We start from the raw sequence: 19,380 nt of genomic DNA, 5'->3' as shown, positions 1-19,380 counted from the left end.
TTCACTAAGCCGAAGATTCGCCTCATACATGACTTCTGACCCAGACATCAAGATACCAGCACTTCAACTTGAGTCAAATTAATTTCCTTTTAGAGATTGAGTATTTCCTTTGTTTATTTTGTGTAGCTCACATTGCAGACAGAATAGAAGTCTTTTTTTCTATATTCAAAACTCTAGATTTAAACTAAAACTTAACAGAGTTTAACTAGGCCCCTGAATGCATCATAAAACTTGTGTTTTTTAATACTTACTGTAATCAAAACTCTGTAATATTTTAGACTCCTTTCATACCTTGCACTAAAATCCATCCTCAGCTATCAGATTGCATTCAGGTAACATTAAAAAAAACAGGTGTGAATGGCGTCAAAGTGCACTGAAAATGTTTTCATTCTGACCACCTTTGCAGGCATACCTTTGTATGCGGCCCACCTCCGATGGTGGGCCGCATACAAAGTGGGTAATTGACACCCAGATGTTTTGGTGTTTTACACATTTAACTACCAGGTGTGAATGCTCCCAATCAGAGCTGACTACCTGCAGCCGAATAACCTGAGACAGATCTGAGTGCAAGGTCTGATCACGGCCTCCATTAAGTTCAAACTGATACAGTGCAGTTCATGCAGTGCTCGTTCCAAAAGAACATAAAAGACAGAGGAAAATAAAACAAAAACAGAAATACAGATGCACATAGAAAAACAGACTTTCTCTGGATTCCCTGTTGATTATGAAAAACATATTTAATAGACTTCTAAACTTCTTTTTTTATCTTTTGTTTTATTTACCCAGGCCTTGAGATTAACATATCTGGTCAGAATGGCACAACATTAAAAAGTTGTGTCCCTCTGATATGGATGGAAGGACCTGCAAGCCTTCATGTCAGAGATTTATCTCAATAATTGGTATTTGATTTAACATTCTGGGTGCTCAAACTGCAAAACATTAAATATTTCTCAACGAATGAGCACTCTTCAGCTCATTCAGGACATTACGGCGGAGACTTTGGGTATTTGAAGTTCTTATACTTTCTGAATTATTGACTTTATTATTTTTTCTTCACATAATGGATTGGGGTTTCTTTGAAATCTTGAAAAACTTTTAGCTTTTTGAAATCTACTTCAGCATACTTGCTCCATTTTTAGCTTTTAGCTACTGTTTTGCCAGTTTTAACATTAGCTGTGGTTCTGCTACATTTAGCTTTAGTCGACTGCTCTGCTGGTTGTAGTTTGTAGCTAATCGTTTGCTAGTTTTACTGTTTTGCTACATTTAGATTGCAGCTGTTGTTTTGATGGTTTTATTTATTTATTTATTGCTCATTTTCTGGCAGAGAATGCAATGTTTTTTTTATTGTGTTTATTTCTAAATATAGATAGTCTGTTTCTGGCTTAAATTGTAGCATCACATTAGAAACATGAAAAAACCTGATTCTGTATCAGTGAAGACTATGAAACTTCAGAGTACACTGTGTACTTGCTGGCAGAGAGCAGACACATTATAATATATCTGTTATCATAAACAAAAAGCTCTGGGTGGCAACAAAATGCAGCATGAGTTACAGGAGTTACATTTGCTTTGTGTGTTTTTGGAACAATGAAGGGAAAAGGTTGAGTTGTTGTTCATGAAGTATTTACGGGCAAACCTCTCCCCCTCACACACACACACACACACACACACACAGACAGCACCCTGAGCTGCATGTGTTGTGGATTTTACCTTGAGATTTGGCATATTTTCAATTTACAGCCCCATTCTGCGCCTAATGTCAGACTTGTCACGTGGCAGGAAAGCACAATGTAATGGCTTTTTTTTTCTTTCTTTACAGCATATTGACTGTTAGTGAAGGCTCACTGCATAAAAAGTACACTCTGTGACTGGGATTAATCCCGGTTTAGGATCAAGAAATCGTACTTCAGGCCCATTCGTTATGATGCTCTGCAGCTTTGACTGTCACTGGCTCAGCTACTTGAGGTGTCCCTGAGAGGCAGAATGAAGTTCATCTTAGTTCACTGCAGCAGGGTTTGTTTCTGACTCACTGTCCCTTGTCTATTAAAAGGGAGAGAGAGAGAAAGGCAGAAAGAAGGAAAACTTAATTTATTTATTTTTTTGAATTGCTTGATCACAGGTTGCATCTTGGAGTGAATTTCCTCAGAAGATTTAAAGTAGCCTGGTTCACTTCTTCCACCCATGACTGACCTGCCACGATAAATTTAGCGCGCCGAAAGCTTTTTTCCCTCTTCATCACAAGAACTCTGCGGAGCTAAGTGTCGCTCAAAATAACAGCACTTCAGTCTCTTCGCACACGAGCTTACGTTTCTTCTGCTGAGTCGCAGTGAATCAGGGGAAATGAACGTCAGAATTATCAACTCAACTGCTTCTACTTTTAGCTCGGATTAATAATTTCTATTAATATTTCCAGCCTGCGCACGTCTCGTTTTGTTTGTTTTCACCTGTGCACGCTGGCGATGCAGAGCGGGTGTGATTGATGAGGCTGCGTGACTGGAGACAGCTGACAGGTTTAGTGGAAGACCAGCTCTGAGGGTTTCTTATTAAAAGCTTGTGTGTGTACACACTCCACGCTCTGGTGGTTCTGTTTGTACCTGGTGGAAACACTGTTGATTTAAGCTCACATACAGAGTGAGGTGTAAATGAAAAGGTTTGACCTGTTTCTTATCATGTTTGATTTCTGCTTAGAAAGGTTTTAATTTACTTATGTTCTGACATCATCACCACCTTGTTAGGAGGAACATCTGTACCATTTTTTATTAATTAATCAATCTGATCTTGAAACTTGTTCCATTCTTATTACATTTGTAGTCCCTGGTTCTCAGATCCTTGAGTCCAGATGTGTTCTTTCTCTTTAAAGATATATTTTAGATACTTTAAAATGCTGCTCTGTAGAAATATTATTAACAAATATTATCTTACCCATATTAGATCATTTGAACTACCTCTGTTTGGAGACAAATAATTAGTTCAAGCTAAATTAAAATGCTAGTCTGAGCAGGTCCAAGACTAAAGTGGATTTGTGTTGTCTTAAAATCAAATATTAGACAATGATTCATGAGAACGCCATTTTATAAACCTTTCATTTGCCATTGGTTTTTCGACACGTATTTATGCTGCAGAAATATTAAAATATTCCTGCAGGGACATTTAGAGTTTTATGTTATTCACTGTGTGATGCAAATTTGATGGTGAATAAACCTTTCTAAAACAGTTCTATGAAATATGAGAGGAGAGCTGCTCTAAGATGGCAGCAGTCCACTTTGGTCTTGGCCCTGCTTGCACTATAATGTCAATCCGGTCCAAATAAAAATCAGTCTTCAAACTGAGTTCACTCAAAGAGCTATCTACAACAAGTTAGATAACCACAAAACACCACTTCAGAACATCTGAACCACCTTTAAATTCCATCTAAAGCAAGCACAATATAGACTCAGAGGTTTTACTAATCCTGTCACCTGATACTAATCTGGTCACAAACAGTCGGGCTCTGGAAGAGTGATGTGACATTTTGTACTGATCATTCATGATTTACACCACAACCCATTCTTGAGTAGATTACTGTTCTGTGGATCAAAGGGAATGAATGTTTCCTAAAATAAAATACACTTGAATGGACATAGAGTATAGAGTAGTTGATATTATTAATATAATCTATGAAATACCTCACTTATTAATCCGGTTTCCTGATCCACAGTAGATTTTTTTTTATGTACCATTGAATTCAACCAGTCATAGCTTTAATGTGAATTAGTCCTTCTTAGATTGAGTTCCTGCAACAAAAACTCAACTAAAGCACCAAATTTGGTAATAATCCAGATATTTAAGTAGCCATTGATAAAATACTACAGAACTTCATCTTAATTTATAAATAACAGAAAAGGCCTGGCATCCATTAAAGGAATACATATAAACTGCCAGAGTTTTAGACTGAAATCATCTTATGTTGGGAAATGACATAGTTATAACCATTTTGGTCAAACCTTGAAAGTAGCATCATGTGCAATCTTATGTAACTTCGCAAAAAGTCACACTACCACATCTAGTTTGGGTTTAGTATCTGAATTATAGGCATTTCGGGGTTTTTCTAAGGTTAGGTGGGTGTGGCTGCCATCCTAATGTGAGTTGGCTCCAAAAGTTCATCATTTATAGATGTACGTCCAATGATTATTTCTTAAAGTTTCATTAAAAAACACAGAGTGGCTTATGAGATATTTTAGTAACAGACAGTTGGCTCCAAATAGGTATTGGCAAACTTTTAAAGAAAACTCTAATGCAATCTGTAAATGCTCAGATTATATCTTTTGAATCAGTTTCAGCTACTATCACACCTAATTTAAGGTAATTATCTCTAAATTTGACTGAGTTATCACCATTTTTTATGTAACTTGACTGTGGCAATACATTCATTGATTACTTTCTGCAATTTTTATTAAAATCTGTCCACTGGTTCATGATAATGAGAACAAATGGTTAAAGATGGGTTTATTTAAACAATGACATACACATTATAAGAATAACTCCATTCTTTTCCTTTTGTTTTTTTTCTCCTCTGCAAAAAAATCTGTTCTTTAAGCTTATTGAGAATAATATTTATTGTCTGAGTGGTTCACAGCAATCCTGCTTGGATTGAGGACTTTATTTGGCCTTGTGTGAGCAGAAGGTTTGCGTTAGCGTGAAGCAACAAAGGGGCCTCTGCTGGATCTGCAGGTCAGGTCCGAGTCAACAGGGCACAGGAGGGATCGGTCTCTGCCAGACTCCTAACTCAGGACAGATGAAGACAGCGAGACAACATCATCTCCTGCGTGAAACAACTGCTTCTTTCGAATCAAACACCACATCCTTCTTTATTTGTCTCTGTGTTCGCTTCTCTGAGAGCTTCATTGTGCATCAATAGTCTGCGTTACGTGTTTTTTATCGTGTGCACATCAGCCTGTTTCACTCTACATTAGCCTTTTTGCTGCAGGAAAAGCTGGGCTGAGTGAGCCTCGTGATGTGTTCCGGCCAAATCTGGGCCTGCGTGTTCGCCTTTGTTTTCCATGTGCCTGCTCTTCCATGAGTGCACCTGAGCTTTGAAGCCGTCTGTTGTCCAGATGAGCCACATCTGTGTGTGTGTGTGTGTGTGTGGAATAGAAAAAAAGAAACAGAGAGAGAGAGATAGGAGCAGGGATGCAAAAAAAAGATAGCTTTGATCACGTTGGAGTGTCACTGACGCCTTATTCCTCTCTGTACGAACATCAGAGGTACCATCACAGGTGAGGATGAGAGCAAGGACTGACCAGCAGAGGAAAGACTTTGATTTATTGTATTTTTAAACCAGTTTGTTCAGTGCTCAGGACGTTTGATTGCAAATTTAAAATAAATCAGAACGTTAACCATGTTAAACATCCTGCTATCGGCGCTGATGGATCGCGAAAGGCGTATGTGGACATTCAGAAGGAGTGACCGACTTGCATCGATACTAGTACGTATTATTCTTGCGTAAGTGTCTGTTTTTAGGTGCTCTGTGTCTGTTATGTTCATGCGTTTGGCTAATTAATCTTTTTTTTTTGCAAGAGATTGTGGCAAAAACGGGTAAAGGGACTCACTGGAAAGCCAAAAATAAATCATATGCAAAAATTCAGACTCAAATTCACATTTTTAAAGTAAAAAAACAAAATCTGCACAATATTTTCCCCATATTGATGGTTAATGTGTCCTTAAATTAAAAAAAAATGTAAGTAATGCTGGATGTCAGCTACTCCTTGCATTTGTTTACCTACGAAAACAACCAGTGACTGAAAACAGGTCAACCATGGTGACATCTGTGGTAGAGAACAAGAAGTCCAACAATTTTTATATGTTGGTACATGTTTACATTATTTGTTGTGTAAAGTATTTTAGCAATAGACTAGACTTAATAAATAAACTGACGCGGTAAACAATCTAGGAGTATCCAAGCTTGTTCGATTCCTCCATATCTGATGACCTACACAGACTACAGCCAGCCCGATGTCGGTCCCTAAAGCTTCTACATGGTTTGTGGCAGATCAGCCATTTCATAAAGTCACGTGATGAGGTCAGAGGTCAACAGTTACTTAAGACATTTGTTTTACTCGTGGAAAACTCATACTAAAAAATGTTTGAGGCAGCTTCTCTGACCTCGACACATGACATTACTTCACTGCGATTTTACAAAATGGCTTATTCAGCTGGTTGCTTCGTTTACATTGAGCGTGGACCTGCATTTCAGAATTGCTTATCAATATATCTGGAAAACTACTAGACTGGTCGCTTTCAAACTGCACCATTTGCTATAGCTCAATTTGATTTAATTCTTTGCAAGGAGTACCTTTAAAAGCTCCTCCATCTTGAGCCTCTTCTTGTCTTGAACTAACCTTTGTGGAGGTCATCCTTTGCTTTGCCACCCTTAGGGCATGTCTGCTACTTCTGGCCTGTGGTATTTTTTTTTTTTTTTTTTGCCTTGTAGGAGCTCGGCTGGCGGGAATTAACTCTTTAGACCACCTACTCTGCCACCGAGCCCTCCTCCGCTGTTGAGGAAGAAAGACACAGAGGAAGTAATTATCAGGGGAGTGAGATTTGGGGAGTGTGATTGCTCGGTTTGTTTGGGAAAAGACAGGGTGTGTCCCCTTGCTCATGTGTTCTCAATTAAATGCAACTGCAATTCTGAGATGTCTCACTATCTGCTTCATCACATTGTGTTTCTCTTGTAGCCCACTTTCTCATCGCACAGGTTATGTTTTTGAGAAACAGGGGTAACCTAAAACAATACAAGCTGTGACTGCAGCATCCTGTGGGTGGGCTTTGGTTTAGGAAGTCTTGCCAACTTTGACTGAATTGCTTTTGTGGTTTCCTGTGAGATGACTTATCAACCACAAGCTCTGGGTGACTTTGTTTTCTATTTTATATCACTTTTAAATAGGAACTTTGTTCAGTTTATTGTGATGAACCAAATCAAGGGCACTAGTCTCTAACATTTCTTATGCAACTAACTTTTTTTTAACATTCTGCACACGTTGTTCTGCGCGGTGGACACGTTTTTGAGGCCCCTTTACACCGATTACCTAGAAGAAAAAAATAAAACGCGACCCTGGCTGTGATTGTACTCTAATGTTTGAGATTTGAAGCCCACTGTGGTTTTGAGTAATGCACATTTCGCCATCATCTCACAGGGAAAGTGAGCATTCAGCATCAACGGGGACAGCCGTGTCGCTTCTCCTTATTGTATCCCAGACTCTTTAATCCAAGAGATGGCGATGGGGGTGGACGACTTTACGAGCAGCGTTTAAAAGTAGCAACAGAACACGAATTAAACGTGATGAGCGTGGAGTAAACGACTGGATGAAAGTGAGGCAAAAATAAATTTTTAAAAAGTAAAATTCGGGTTGAACGGACGATGTTTTAGATGCGTGTTTTAGCGCCGCACCCCTATTTCTGCGTAGTGGTTCGTTCAGTCCATACACGACACGGCCGTTGCTCACGGAGCCGAGAGCAGGGGGAGAGGTTTACCCAGCCTGCCATTGCAGCATACTGTCCCGGTGATGCCTCTTCTCCCCAACTTTTCATCCAGAGGTTAGCGACGGAACGCCACGCCAAAGCGGCCCCCTTTTTCTTTTTTTTTTAATTTTTGGAGGGGGAGCTTTATTTTGTTTTGTTTTTTTTTCCCCAGCCCGACTTCCTTCCATGACTCCGTGCGCCGCCGGACTAACGTTAGCGTTTCGGGCGGCGAAGATAAGATAATGAACTTTGGACTTTCCACACGGCTTTTCGTGGCATGTTTCCCGTCGTCCTGGATAAAATAAAATAACAACGTTGCCCGGCGTGGCGGCGGCAGCTGGGCGAAAATAGAAACAACAACAAGAGGAAAAAAAAAACTGAACTGGAAGGGGGGAAAACCAACCCTCTCACACAAGATTATCCAAACAGAGACAGATACAACTTTAACCCTGACACCATTGTAGCGGGATAGCTGAGGAAAATGTCCTCCAAAGCTTCAAATAAGGTGGGTACCTGCCTGGCCGGATAAAATCCAATCCTGTACATTACTGCTGGCTTATATTATGTGCTTGAAAGGCCTAGCTGTAGCTAAATTTTACTGTAGCTTAGCAATATAACTTTAGAGACTACTATAAAGGTATTAATGGTGGCGTTTTTTGTGTTTTGAGTTTCTAGCTTCGGGTTTATTTTGAAGCTAACACCTACTTTTACTTATGCACCTACTGCCTGCTGTACTTTTTGTGCACTACAATAAGGCTTTTATTCAGGTTGCAACTGTTGTCACAAATAGGTCATACAGCTATGTTATTAGCAGATCTTGGTTCAGCTACCTGTTGAGAAACACTGATTGCTGAAGTGTTGACAGGAAATTATCTTAAACACTTCCATCAGATCATCTTTATACATCATTACACTTTTTACTACATCTGAGTAAGTTCCTCATTTTGGTTCCTAGGGTAATGTAATTAATTGCTTTGCTGATTTAAAACAACAAAGAGTAAGGACAACTTTAATCTTTCTGAGCTGTCAGCTATTACTGTCAACTCATTAAGTTTTAAATGTCTGAATATGTCTGCATATTTCCTCGTATTTGTATAAATATTAAACGTAATGACTCATAAATAAAGCATTTCAGCTGAATTTTTAAACGAGGTCAGTTCAGGCGCTAAGAGACATCTGCATTTTCACACTTCCTTTTTTTATACATATTGAAACACTTCTTTTTAATTTGGCCAGGTCTCAAAGTTCAGGTTCATATAACCCAATATGAACTGCACTCAGTTGTGTCTTTTCAAAAGATCTCTTTTTTTTTTTTTTCCTCCCCGTTTTCACTTTGACAAGCCAGGAATGTGCAGTGTTTGTCCAACAGAGGTGGCGATATTCAGGTTTGGGCGGTTGTTCCAGTCAGACGAAACCAGCTAGACATCGTGTCAACTGATGACGTTACAGTGCTGTACATGATGGCCGTGGTCACGCCTCGAGATACAACAAACTAGCCCATAACAGTTAATACTTTTATGAGCGTCTTCTCCCGGTTCAGTTTGAAGTTTTCCTATCATCCCCTTTTTAATCTTGGAAACCTGAGCTGAAACGTGTGTGTTTTGTTGTCGTCGGTAGGTTGTTTCAGTGTTGTTCTTCCTGTTTAAAGGCATACGATACCTGGATGACGACTCTGCCTGTAGTTCCTAGGTGGCAATAGTAATTTACATAACACGCTCTGACGCAACGTGACTACCTCCTAAACTAACAAGACAAAAATGTAATCAGTAAACGGGGATACTATCCTCAAATCCTAAGACTACATTTGCTGTAGATGATTTTAAATGAAGTTTTTCCTTCAGTATATGACTGTTGGACCGTCAGTCTTACTTTAACAGTGGCTGTAATTTTACTCTAGACTGGAACCGATCTCGTTGTCTGATTCTTGATGGCCAACTTGTGTACTCCTTTTACATGAAAGAGGAAGCTAAAAATATCCTTTCTCGAGACAGCTTTATTCCCAACGGCCTATTTTTAATTCCAAAGGGCTGGGCTTAATTTTCAGATTTCGAGTTACTTTCTTACTTTTTAGTTCTGCACATCATAGATAAAGCTGTGGACTGCATTATCAGTCATTCGTAAGCAGAATTGCAGGACTCTGTATTCACATGCCGAACTCCCAACCTTCCAAACCATCAGTGTTGGTAATGTGTGGTTGATAAGCTGTAACTGAACGCAGTCTCAGAGCCCCTTCCAGTTAGAGGAGTATTCGTGGATGTGTTGGCCTTATGTCTCATAGCTCAGCCATGTGGTTGTTGCAAAATACTCTCTACTGATAGTGTTTCATTGGATTGGAATGATGACTTAATTTTGAAAACTTTGGTTAAAAAAGCCATCAATCGATAAAAAGAAATAAATCTGATCCTGTCTTATTAGAAGCTAACTTTTGTTGAGGAGAAATAAGATTTACTGATGGGTGTTTTGAGATCGTCAGAAGGCGAAATGATTATCATTTATAGTACATATCTTTTCACAGTTTAATGTTCGGCTATGCTGCCCTCTAAGTGATACATCCTTCCAGTTCTGATGAGACTGGTGACCTTAAATATGTCTCACTGATACATTTTATCCAAATAAACACTCTGACAATCTTAGATTAGACAGATTCTGCGGCCTGAAACTGCCTCATCCTGAGGATTCGCTGCTTGACATGTTTTTTTGTAACAAATTGTTAAAAATCAACAAAAAATCTTCCTGTCTCCCTTATTTTTCTGCCATGACAACATTCAGCTTTTAATTCTAGATATACTGTACACTACAAAGGAACATTTGTTTTTTGCTGTTAAGATGTAGACATGTTTTAGTGTGCATCAAAAGAAGTTGTTGTTTTTTTGCATTGCTAAAGTTTTTAATTTGCCACTGAAGAGAGTGGAAAGTCGTGCTTGGGTGTCCTTATTTCCAAAAATTAGTTTCTGGGCTTCTGGGTCACCATTTCCATCTCACATTTTTAAGACACTCGACAAGCTTTTACATTTATTGTCGTTAATTATGTTATTCCCAAACAGAGTTTAAAAACAGTGGTTTTATAAAAGAAAACAAAACTCAAACTGCATAGGGTGTCCTTATTACAGTGTTGCAGTCAAAACTTTTAAAGATACAGAAAGGACAGTGACTGACTTTCATAACAGATTGGCTCAAGAGCAGTGGTATCAATTACTACTTAGAAATGTATTTACCCCATTACAAATACTTTTAAATAGAATTCATTACATTATATCAAACAAACTGAAAACTAGATTCTTCAGTCAGTATAATTTTAATTTGCTACAGTAAATGCTGGCCCTATTCTGCGTTACGGGCCTTCGGTCAGTCCTGCAGACTTTTGTGAATGTACAGAAAAAAATGAAATATAATTTCAAGCCTCAGCGATCGTTTCAGCCTTTTTACTAGGCTGGTGCATTTTGACTGAAGTGAGTGCAAGATGCATTTGCATGAATGAGGTTGTATTAATTAGAGTTGCACAGCGGGCCAAGAACAGCCTCTATTTTGCTTTGATGATTACACATCTACATTTACATCACTGAAGGAGGGAAAGGCAATTAGTGTTAGAGAGAAAAAGAGTCCTGATGATGTTTTTGTTCTCTGTCCTAAGCTCCCTGTAGTACGCTTGAAGCCATTAACATACAGCAGCTGATGTCTGATGTCTTTGGCAGAGAATTAATCCTTAAGTTTATAAGTTATTTTTTTATTTTTGAAGCACTTTTAATATGACTTCACCACCACATTTGTCTTTAGTTCATCAATATGAACAAACAAAAACCTTTTAAAAGTGTAAATAGTGCACCTTAAGACTGATCGGATATACTCCCAAGACAGACGTGGATAAAAACTGCTTCAGTGCACATGTCCGATGTTCGTCACTGGGGTCAAATGTTGGGCTTTGTGGACAGACAGTCTTGGAGGATGTCACAGGAAACACTCTTGGGCACAAATCAGAATGATTTTGAAAACGGCACATGGCAGAGGGTGCCATGTGTGGCTGCTGCATGGGTTATACATAGTTCCCAGGTGACGTCACGCTTCCAGACAATCCCCCTCTATCGTCACCACTGCTAGAGCCAATAGCTTCAGCCACTGCGGAGGAGACCTTTTTTTCAATCGCTGGCTGTTTTTGACTGTAATCGCAATGGTTGTTTCATGTTGGGTCAAAGGATGTTGTAACCTTGCAGGCAGTTCGGCAAAGCGTAGTTTTCAGACCTCAAACGGAGGAGTTGAATACGGCGAAAATTAACTGCAAGGATCAGCCTTCAAAGACTTCGAGCGCCATTTTAGGTCTCATTCTAATCCATAAACACATTGTTGACAGGGTATGCCTACATGCACATGTATGCTATTATTACTTACCCTACCAGTCACCAGAACTTCATTATCATGGAGAGTTTGGACATCCTTTACAGATCTGTCAAAACACTGATTGTTTGAGTCCATTGCTTTCAGGCCATGTAGCTCCTCCATGGTGTGGTCACCCTTCGTGTACACTTAATAATTAACAATGTCATAGTACGAGATGGGCGGCAAATTGTCGAGCTCGCTCGACGTTTCCTCTTTTTTCACCTCATATAGGTCAATCCAGACAGTAGCGATCTCGTCCATATATCTTCCTCTCACACGTTGGTCGCGAGTAAGTACATACCTGGATTTAGTTTGCTTTGAAGCCATCGTTGCCCAGCTCTTACCTACCAACATGGTGAAAATATCTCTTTCTGCTGTTTCAAGCAGCAGCAAAGAACGAAATGATGAGAACCACATAGTACACTGTCAATCTCCCTGTCGGAAGAAGAGATACTGAACACACACACACAAACTCTGTCACATAGTCTTAATCACACCAATGGACAGACCTTTGATCATAGGTGCCTGATTTAAAATCCTCTCAGTCCCTCAGGTGAGCAGGTGTAAGCTGCCTCTGTAGTCAGTCTATTAGATGTGACATCCCAGTTGCAGAGGACAGCAGATGGGAGCAACTTTCTTTGGCTTATTTTCTGTAGATCTAGCCAATATTAAAAGTTTATGTAATTTATTTTTTAATATATTTAAGTAGAAGTTCACTGGAAGCATAAACTTTTTATGCACATTATGCAGTCTGTGAATTATTTACAAATATTTAAAAACTATGAAAGTGGAGTTTTAAAATGAAACAGATCTGTTCTATTAGCTCAGTTCTTACTGTCACTCGATTATAGTAAAAACTTTAAGAGTAAACAGCTGTTTTTTGTTGTTGTTGCTTTTTTTAAATGCCAGGGGATGCAAAAGTGTGACAGCTATCAGGGATATTTGACCTGCTTATCCTGTCATCTCTGGAGGGAAATCCGGGGCAGATATACTGAGCTGGGAGGCAGGTTGATAGCAGATAAAGTCAAAAAAAGGAAAACAGAAAATGCCTTCTGAGGGAGGAGGGGTTATTGGAGAGGTGAAATGGAGAAAGGAAGGAGTGGGAGGGAGAGATGCACTGGCTATAATCTGAGTCACATGGCAGTTCTTAAAAAGACTGCTTGCTCTTTCCCATAATCACAGAATTATAGCTCTTGGACTTATACAGCAATGTCTATTTCAGTTTAACTCGAATGGAGAACCAAGACAGAGTAAATTATTTTTTCATGTCTGGTGTGGACCGAATGCTTTTACAGGAAAAATAAGGTAGTCTTGAAAAGTAATTCAGACATTTTATTTAGTGATTTTCTGCATTGTGTTTCAGCCATTTTCAGCAATACGTTCATCTGAAGAGTTGTACAGCAGATCACTTACAGAAAACTGACTTCCTGAGATGGCTGCATAAATTTGTCCTTTCATTGAAACTGGCATTTAAAAAAGGATGCTTGAAGAAGTTTCAGTGATAAGACTTTTAATTTTATCTCATTAATCTTTTAGCCTAATAGTAGTAATTGCCAGCAAGGCTCAAAGCTAGTTTCTTATTCCTTATCAAACACCCAGCATAGCAAAGGTCGCTCTAAGCCAACCCTGCATCTTTTCAACGGTGCAGTGCAGGACAGGTCTCTGCAGGGATTTATCATTCCCACAACAGGCATAAGGGATTTGACACAGACTGTTTTGTGTGTTAGGGAGCAAAAAGGAGATAGAGGGGAAATACAAGAGAAAGCGCAAGTGGCATCCATGGCAGCCGTGGCTCAGCTGGTCAGGAAAAAGACACTGGAACAGATTCCTCCCAAGGCTTGTTGCCCTACATGGCTGCACACACATACACACTCCGTCTGCCATGTGTTCGTTTGCTTATCTTCCTCAGTACTGGGACACCATCTTTTCTGTTGTTCATCTGAAAGAGACACTATTTAGACATTCGGCTAAAATATGTAGTGTGATATGGGGTAAACATGTTCAGGTTTTCTAAATGTCAGACTTGTTTTCTTTTTTTTTTGTGAAGTGTTTGAATTAAAGAGACTTTTCCGCTTTTGCACCAAGCTGTTTTGCTAACGCCAAGCCCATATATGTATATAGATGTTATAGAAAGCAGTACATCACTGAGTCACCCTCACCTGTTGTTGCTGTTTCTAACATCCACAACAGTCATTCTCCTTGTCATGTTGTGTTGCTAGTAAAGGTTGAATGACATATTTATGGTAGTCTTGTAGTGAGGGAATCTAAGTATTTTACTTCACTCACATTGTTCTTGTAGACCTAACCAAACACGGTACTGAAATCTTACAAAAAGCTCTGTATCAGGAATAATCACACAAGTCAGACTGAAATACAGTGACTGACTAGGTGTGGGCAGCATTTTTGTTACGTTTTAGATTAGCGGAGTTAATAATACTTAAGTCCTAATGTCCTTTATATAGTGGGGACCTCAGATGGCCTCTCGGTCAGTAATGAAAGATTTGGAGTGTTTCTTAATATTTAGTTAATGCACTAATTTAAGCTGTTTACTCATGAAGCGACTTTATGTCACCTAAAAGTTTCCAGTTTGGCTGATTCTGATGATCTTTAAACATTTGTCTAATATTGCTTTGGGCATTAACCAAGGAGTGTTTTTTTTAACTTAATTAATTTATTTATTTTTAACATAATTCCCTTTCATTAATTCCCTTTTTGTTTACCAGAGTATTTATTTGCAGAGACCCTAATCTTATTTTCCCTTCCTGTGTTATTGCATTTAATCCTTGAGGCGTTAAGGCTGCAATCACCAGCCAAAAGCAAGGTGTGAAGATTAGGAAAACTTATCAACCAGGCAACATTGCTGGCTCCTGAGTGTCTAGTTGCCTGACCCTAAACTATTCTAACCATGGCCCCCAGTCAGAGCAGAGTGTCCTTCCTGCTGTGTCCCTACAGCCGATGCTTTCTAGTATTTAGGCCAACGTAAACAGTGCAGCAGAGGTTTGTTGTTATACCATTGCTCTGCACTCTTTCCAGCTTTAGTTTCAAAGCTTGAGTTTTTATAGTTTCTTGAAATTATGCATACCTCTCTGTTAACTGTAACTAATGTCTTGGCTGTTTGTATGCTAGGATGTCTATCTGGTTGTAATGATTCAGCACAACCTGCTGTTTGCGTAACACTGTGAAAATTTGATCCGTACAAAATCAGAAACATTTACTACTGATCAGCTCATTCTGGTCATCTGCACATATGTTACAGTATGCCAGCATTTGGGGCAGCTGAAAGGGATAAGTTGCTGACAACGGTGCAACATCTAAATAAACAGAACTCTGAGTTTGTTTCATCAGATGTTTTAAAAACCAATCAACTTGTAACACAGGCAAATGATGCAGTGCTACCATCACAACATCCTAATGATGTTAACTTATATATTGTATTTACACTACTGGAAAAAAGAAGATGTTATGACGTATTTGCTGTCTTTGTGTTGTGGAATTTAGGGTGTGCTTTAAATTATTAGAAAGTTCATTCTTCAGTGTCTTTCTGTGGCCGTGCATCTTGTTAAAAATTGCATGCACCTCTTTAGTCTCTCATCTCTTAGTGAAATGGTAATGATGTAGCCAGTTAAGTGCTGGGAAAATGGACACTCCTCCAACAGTAACTCATTAAATCTCTATAGATTCTGCCCCACAACATGCCTATTGTAACAAAGTCCTCAGAAGGCTTGGGAATGCCATTGAGTGGGCTTGGCTTCATGTTTTATAGCACCACGTGACTGCAGTCTCTGAGTCGTGGTACAGAGTTGCATAATATAATAAACGTTGTGAAATTTGAAGGGCGTTCTGATTTGTGTGAAAGGCATTCCAATCGTTTTGTTTGAGCTGCTTTTATCATAATAGTCCTGTATAGGTTTTGTGTTTGTATGACACACAAACAGTGACACTTTTTAATCTTTGTTGGTAGAGTTGGTTATTCTCTCTGGGCACCCAGTGCAGGCTGAGACCCCTCACTGAATTCCCCCTTTGTTTATGTGTGAGTAGCTTTGTTTAACTGTGTGGTACAGTGAGTTTCATAACTGTTAAATCCAGCAACAGTGCAAAGTCAAAACTGTTGATTTACAAACACATGTAAATCAAAAGTTTGGGCTTTGCGGTATTGACATCACAACATTAAGACTCTGAAGTTTGAGCTGCTTGGCTGTAGAAAAACAGAATCACTCCCCTACACCCCTTCAGAAAATGTGTTTGTAAAAGAATGCAAAAGAAATGAAGAAATGTAAAGATGAGTTCATAAATTGGGGGAAAAAAAGCGGAAACGTAAACTGAATTGAATGAATAAATACGTATGGAAATGTTTGAGATATTGATTTACACATAATTTTTTTTTCTTTACCTTTCCTCATTAGGTTTGCTATGTATCTTTTTTTCTTTTAGTAAGCATTTCTTTTTTCTCAATAGTTTTTGCTTTTACTATCCTATATTGCCATTGCTGTTTTTGAATTACAAATGCCACAGTTAATAAAAGAGTATTTGGGAGATCTAGAACTTGAATCAACAAACTTCATATTTTCATTTAGAAGTACTAACAATTAGATTATGCTGACACCTAAACACTCTAACCAAAATGGTTGTTGGTTGTTGGGAGTTCCCAACTTGTCTGGCGAGTACTCTCTGTCGAAGGCGACAGTATGCAACATAATACACCCAAAAAATGACACTGGTAACATTCTTTGGAAAGAGGATTTGTTTTGTTTATGTGTTCAAATAGGCTTATCAATGTAGACTCAACACAACCTGCAGATCTCTCCCCCCCGACATGAATCTGCAATCACACTGTATACACAACACTGTGAAACCTCTTACTTCATTATCAGTGTCACACTTTGCATGCCTTGTCCTTTTGTCCGCTCATCAAAATTTTTCCCAGAAGAAGGAAGGCTTCATGTGTAAAGAGAGAATTAATAGTTATTCTGAGTTTTCCTGCTAAATGGTAAGTGTGGCGTAAAGCTTAGATTTACTGATGTGGAAATTGGAGGATCTTGGTTCAGGAACAAGACTTGATGATCATGTGTACTTAAATCTTAAAAAGCAGTAAATAAACAGAAAAGGAAAAACCAATGCTGATACTTGATTTTAAGCAGTGGAAATTGAATGCCAAGAAAAGACTTGCATGACAAATTTAGTGTTTAGCATGGATGTTACATCATCTTAATCAAGCTTTGCTGTGACGTAGATGTCCCACCCTTTACTAATTTAATGTAAGTGTTGCTACAGCAGGATAGTATAGATTAATATAAAATGATGATAAACGGTTTAGCTAAGCAACCTCTGGGCAAGTTTATGATTAAACCTATGAAATTAAACTGATTTTGGTTGTGTTGGTTTATAGGCAACTCCTGTTTTTTCCCCGACCTAAAAGATTTGTTTTAAATTGCTTGGCAAATAAGTCTCTCACAACATGCAGTATATCTCAACACATGGCAACACTTTATGGTTTCTGGTTAGCATAAACAATTTTGTTTTGACAGATGATCAGTCCTAATAAAGTCAATGAAATGCATAGTTTTATGGTTTTCTGTTCTGCAGTGGTCTCAGTAACTTCTACAATAAGTTCAGTTGTGTTTGTGTGGCCTTGCTCTCATTTTGTGCTCAGTGGCAATTAGACAGAAGAAGTAAAACAGGGACAAAATGAATCCGGGAGGAGGGTTCTGGCTGAAACGGCATGAGGCAAAGGAAATCATTAGGAATGAGAAACAAGCAGGGTGAAAGAGGCGGGCCTTGTCTTCTTATCTACACATTCCTGTAGAGTGTGTGTGTGTGTGTGTGTGAAGGGAGGGGTAGGGTGGGAATGCTGATAGTTGTGCGCACACTGATTGGCCGAATCCCGTTCCAGAGCTGGATCTGGTTGTCTTTCTCAGTGCCTCTGCTCACAGTTTGTACAGACACTAAAATAAACCACGATTGTTGTTGTTCTGTGTGTGTGTGAGTGAGTGTGTGTGTGGGGGATTTTTCTAGCTACAGACTACCAACGTGTATCACCTATGTGTCCTTGCAGCACTCAACTTTCCCATCTCATTTGCTCTCCCTGTTATCATCCCACATGCACTGATAGCAGAAAATAAGTCAAACTGAGACAGCCAGTAAGGGGTGCTTATCAAACGCACTGGATGGAACCATCTCTTGAAACGGTTTCCTCCTATATCCTCTTTATCAGCCAAGACATCAAGGAAATGTTGACTCCTTCTGTCATCTAATGGGAGTTTGTTTGGAAAGAGGAATAACAGTCGCCATGTCCCAGTTTTAAATGAGCAATTACAGCTAAGACGTATTCATTCCAAGGATTTATGTCCCTGACCTTTGATATTCCTCTCCAACCTGCCCACCCAAATAAGAAAAGATTAAAACTGCTCCTTTTTTCAGCAAAACATCTGTCAGCTCACTCTGGTGAAGCAGGGCAACTGGAGTTCAGATCCCTAAAGAGAGACCAGCTTTCTAAAAGGTCATTAAAAATTATGAAATTCACAAGAAACTCACAGTTTAATCTAAACCAACCAGGAGGGCTGTGGAAAAGTGGAAAGTCAAAATCTCACCAGAAGTCACGGCTCTCCTCTGTGACCTCAACACTTCCTGTTTCTCTGGGCTCTCTAGGCACAGAACAATTAGTGTGGTTGAGCTGAGATGACTTTGCTGCTGGATAAGCTGCACATGCAATGTTAGCCTAACCTAGCTGTGTGCCTGTGTGGGTCAGTGGATGGCTGTGAACATCTCACTGCACATAAGCCCTGTGCAAGTGCACCGTGGTCAGTAAAAACAATCAGCACCTGCACAGGCTCAGATCTCCTAAATTTAGTGGTGTAAGAACAAGCAAGCATGTAAGTAGTATGTGGATTTTAACTAAATATATTAAACAGCACTGTTTTTAAATGTGTAATAAAGTTAAACAAAATGTGATTGGTTTAGATGAGCAGTTCTTTTAGGAAGGCTGTCACTAAATCAGATGAGCAAACCTTTTCCTAACAAAATCTTATTGTATGACATGACAGATCCATCCATCCATCTTGCTCTGTTTGCTTTCATGAAACAGCTACAGTATAGTAGACTTCGGAGAGAAGCATGGCTCAGATTAACATTTTAATCCAAAAGCCCGGATTATAGTTTTCCTGTTTTATTCCTATCCACACTATTCTAGTAGCAACTCTCTGAGATAATTTTCAGTCAAAGGTGTGTTTGTGTGAGTGTGCATTTATCTTCGGTGTTGATGAGAGTCACGATGGAAGGCTCTACTCTGTATCACAGAGCTATGGGACAGAGTAGTGATGCTATTTGAAACTAATTAACTCAAGCATATTTGAACATGTCAGCACAACAGTACATCACTGCTGACTGAGGCTCTGCATCATCATCGTCATTTGCCTTTTGGCTACTTGCCCATATGCGCACATCCATGTGTGTGTGCAGGCTCGCAGGCCCCTCTCCTCCCATCGCAGAAACAGCCTGCCCTAAAAAATTGCTACT

At 39.2% G+C, this 19,380-nt stretch overlaps 1 protein-coding gene across 9 annotated transcripts in view; it reads left to right on the top strand.

Annotated features, from left to right (window-relative positions):
- Window positions 1-19,380, top strand: part of tjp1a (tight junction protein 1a) — an 88,379-nt gene that overhangs the window by 35,766 nt on the left and 33,233 nt on the right. Inside the window, exon 1 of one of the 9 annotated variants that reach the window (XM_017441756.3) lies at window positions 7,498-8,002. The exons of the other annotated variants lie outside the window; for them this stretch is intronic. Within the exon in view, the coding sequence (XP_017297245.1) occupies window positions 7,979-8,002 (24 nt within the window). The 5' untranslated portion in view covers window positions 7,498-7,978. Of the gene's footprint in view, window positions 1-7,497; window positions 8,003-19,380 lie in introns of those variants that run through there. 9 annotated transcript variants of the gene reach the window in all.

Source organism: Kryptolebias marmoratus, linkage group LG15, assembly GCF_001649575.2.
Source record: "Kryptolebias marmoratus isolate JLee-2015 linkage group LG15, ASM164957v2, whole genome shotgun sequence".
Lineage (NCBI taxonomy): Eukaryota > Metazoa > Chordata > Actinopteri > Cyprinodontiformes > Rivulidae > Kryptolebias > Kryptolebias marmoratus.
This window is presented reverse-complemented; position numbering and strand designations above follow the sequence as displayed.